This window comes from Fimicolochytrium jonesii (genome assembly GCF_025526975.1).
Source record: "Fimicolochytrium jonesii strain JEL569 chromosome Unknown EV422scaffold_37, whole genome shotgun sequence".
Lineage (NCBI taxonomy): Eukaryota > Fungi > Chytridiomycota > Chytridiomycetes > Spizellomycetales > Powellomycetaceae > Fimicolochytrium > Fimicolochytrium jonesii.
This window is the reverse complement of record NW_026515704.1, coordinates 67,319-71,393: the sequence shown is the minus strand read 5'-3', so window position 1 is coordinate 71,393 and position 4,075 is coordinate 67,319. Positions and strand designations below refer to the sequence as shown.

The 4,075-nt window shown below is 53.5% G+C and overlaps 1 protein-coding gene across 1 annotated transcript; it reads left to right on the top strand.

Annotated features, from left to right (window-relative positions):
- Positions 1–736: 736 nt before the first annotated feature.
- EV422DRAFT_608104 (uncharacterized protein) lies at positions 737–2,127 on the top strand (the record flags this gene model as incomplete). The annotated part of the gene is made up of 2 exons (XM_053073829.1): positions 737–1,511; positions 1,634–2,127. 2 exons carry the CDS (start codon positions 737–739, stop codon positions 1,996–1,998), a joined length of 1,140 nt encoding a protein of 379 aa, XP_052921336.1. The 3' UTR covers positions 1,999–2,127.
- Positions 2,128–4,075: the final 1,948 nt, after the last annotated feature.

Here is a 4,075-nt window from a genome sequence, read left to right as displayed (position 1 = left end):
TAATTGTTCGCCGCTCGTCGCCCATCCAGTTCCACGGATTTCCCAAGCTTCCCCACTTCGTCCATAAAAGATCCAAGGCCCCCGCGCTTCCCCGTTGAAAGTCATACTTACACGCTCACGGCTCCGAGTGCTCATAAACCTCAGGGCCGGACTGAGGCCCATCGGCATCGCACAACCGTTCGATGGGGCTTGGTTCACCCGCCCCACAAGGGCGGGTGGGAGGCTAATTTTTGACTGGTGTTGGGTTTGGGGTCTCCCCATTTCCTAGAAAACACGATTTTTGAAGTGAAGGGAGAAAAACATGCTTTACGGTTTGCGACGAGGGACCCGGTGCTCGCTTGCATGTCCGGTTTTGAGCTTGGAATCCAGTATTGGCAGCCCGGCCAGTCAATGCTGGAACTTTATAGGGGCAGAAGAGACACCATGTCCCACCTTTGCTGTACATCACATATCTATCGTGCATTGTTGTCTGGCTGCGAAAAGTACAGTTGTCCGACAGCACATTACTGTACGGTACAATCCTACGCGTTCAATCCTTACGCGTTGGAACCTGCAGTTGCTGAAAATGGTATAAACGTGGCTTTCACTACGTACCCACCAAATAAGGCCACTCTTTGGAACCGGAAGGCGGCCAAAGAGGAGGCAGCGACAAGATAAAATGGCGGTGGTGCCCGGGAACTCCGCGTGTACTGTCCGTGCACGATTCGACATGAATCTGATCCCATTCGACGAAAACATGCCTCGCACCGAACACGAAACCGCTATGATTACTAGCGCCGATACCCAAAATACCGATCTCGCCAACAGCAACGACAATGCCATCAGTGCCGGTGGAGTCAAGAAGCGCAAACGCTCAATCTCAGATACGGAAACCGACCACGACGACGAAACAGCACCACCCAAAGCCAAACGCCTGAAACCAACCGAGCTGCTCCCCGCGGAGATCTGGCTGGAGATCTTTCTGATAGGAGGCGTGCTGCCGTCGACGATCGGAGCGTTGTCGACCTACCATCGCCGGTTGATGAGGATACCGGGCGCGAAGAGTCGGTTGGAGAGGAATATTCTGCGTGCGTATTATCCGCCGGGTGATGCAGAATTGTTACCCAGATTGCGTGTCATTTCCGATTGGCACCGACAGCATTTTCTGCATTCACGCCTGCGCAACGCCGTGCACAATTTCCACATCGACAAACACGTTCTCCTACGTCTCATAGTGGAAGAGCAATTCCCAGTTTCGCAAGTCTTCGAGACATTGGAACAGGTGTATCGCAGATCTTGGTACGATTTATGGCCGGGGAAGTTATTGCCAGAGCAAGATCTAGCCCGCGCTCGCCAGAATCTGTGCCGGACTGCCATGGCATACATCTGCCGTGATCTCGCAGACCGGGATTCTACCCTACTGAAGGACTGGATGCTGACTCCCTTCAGTCCGGTACATGAAGAGCGGCTCTTTAGCCTCCACCGCTCGCGGGCCAATAGGCTGACTCGAGCAGCGCAGCGGGTGCAGGAGGGTGCGAGAAATATGATTTCGGAGCGGCGGGAGTCTGTCACGCAAGCATGATAGCCAGTACACCCAAGAAGTCATGGGAGCATCAACTCGCGGGGCTTGCCGCCCATTCCGGACTTTATCTAGCCTCTTATCTCAACAAGTACGCTAAGAAACTGGGCGACGTAGCGGGGTCGGCTGGAGATTTAGCACTGTTCGCGATCAAGTTGGGATTGGGGAACGTTTTGGGGAACGTCTACGAACAGGATATACTAGCAGACCCGTCCTTGTTCAACACTCTATTGCTGACTATCGGCGCGGAAGTCTCCTTCGCGGCGCTGATGGTAGCTGTCCAGCTCGCACATCCATTTGCCGTCAACTTTCTGCACCGTAGATACGAGTCTGAGAAAGCGCAAATGCTACGCCATCTCGGCGAGGAAGCCATGAGACCTGGAAAAGCACCCGTGGCGGAGCTGTTTCGGAAATATAACCCAGATGAACCAAGTCCTTAGTTCATAGACGGCCAATGTAGTTCTAGATCCCTTTCAGCGATGTTGCGTAGGTAGCGTAGTTCTCCATCGAGTGAAATCGTAGTAGAGCGAGCTCATATTCATCGAATTAAAGGTGGGCGTGTGCATTTCTGTGCTTTTCCGACTCCGACGTGCGACGTTCCGCGATTCCCAGTGGGCATACCTGTCTTCCCAGGCGCACCAATCCAAACTTCACGAATATGTCCAAAAACAATCTGAGGCAGGGACACAGGACGGTAGTCTACCGAGCGATTCACCCTCATTGACTCGAAGCTCTCCACTTTGGAAAGCGAAACACAGGAACGAGAACTCGCCCGTGAACCAACGGGTCACGGTGAAGTATACAAGACTTTCCACCCTCCATGCCCATTCTACAGGTCAATCCAATGCCTTGGGAACGAGAATTGCCTCCGCCCGGGAGCATACACCAAACATTTCATGGACACGAGGGTCTCTACTGTACACCAATTTCAGCAAGAAGTGGACACTCTGAAAGAAAGCCAGGCGTGTGTAGCCGGCATTGACGCGGTATCCTGTCTTTGCTTCCTCCCGCATTTATGAGTCGCATCGTAACCGCCTTCTCAAAAACGCCGCTGCGAGATCGCTGTGCATCGGCATGTTCAAGGACGTAACGCTCGATATCAGCCTATTGCGCAAACTGGCGAAAGTAACGACCGGCATGTCACAGCCCGGGATCTACGCCCACATTGCGCAATCGATGTGATACTCTTGCATACGTCAAATAATCATCGTCTTCCCCTAATGTCTTTCACTTTTTGACAAGGGGGGCCGCGTAAGTACTTACGACGGGTCAACGGCCATTCAAATGGGCCAGGATGAGATCATCCATCAAGCCGAATTCATGAAGAAAGACATGTTACTTGATGCGTTTCTGCATGAGACTACCAGTCCAACCACGGAGGAGCTAGGCAAACGGGCCATCTGCGCCGGAACGATGAAACTTGGACCGCAGAAGCAGAATGATACATTGCGATCGTGTTCGCTGCTTCGGAACCATTCAGCGGAATGCATGACATGCGGATTCATAACAAAGCCAGACAACGTCGACCCCTATGCGTTCGAACGCACGCGTTGTGGGGAAACATACCGCTAGTGAAGAGGCATTCGCAACACGCAGGTTCTGTAATACCCACACGCGGGCACGGACGCCGATAGATCCAATGTGCAATGTGCGAGAACACACACGCAGACCGATGCCAGGAATTTGTTGTTGGAGGATCTAAGATATCGGTGTCGTAGAAATTCTACCGATGTGACATACCCATTGCTCTCGCAAATCCCTGTGGAATCAGCGCGATAGGAAAGCAAGGTGACCTTACTGTTTCGACAGGGGCGCATCAATGGTTCGACAGGGGTGACGTGGCGCGCTGCTGTCAATCGGATGCCAGTTGTGGCTGGACAGGAATACAGCAACAAGTTTTCGCGTTTTTATCAGTAGCCATGTGTTTTTCTCGTGGCACCCACCCGGTGAATTCACAAGGCTCCTCCTCGGTCGCTGCTTTGCGCGAGATGGGCGGCATTGGGTGGGCTGTGAGGGAGCCGCAAAAGAGGCTGCAAAAGGAGAGAGAGAGACAGGAGATCGGGTGGAACAGCCAAGCGGCCAAGCTGGGGAATCGCATTTTGCCACCGCAGGCGTTTTTCGTTCATAAACTCCCCTGGTTTCCCCACGGCCCATTGGCAGCCGAGAGCAGAACAGAGCAGAGCAGAACCCCTTGACCTACTCTCACCAACCCTCACGCCAACATGCTCCTCGCCGTGTGTTCCGCTGCGCTTGTCCTGGGGTCCACCGTCGCCGCCCAGCAGGCCGCTGCCCCCGCCGACCCTATCCTCGCCGGAAAATGGAAGACCCTGTACGTATTCACCTGGTTCAACTTGTTTCTTGTTACCTCTCTCGTTGCCAGAGCGGATACGATCCGAGAGAGAGGACGGAGGGCGAGGACGACCCATTCATCCCCCATTTTCCCACGCAAATTCTAAATGCTTGACCACATACAGGACACCAAACGCTGGTGTAGTTCCAATCCATGCCTTGTACCAC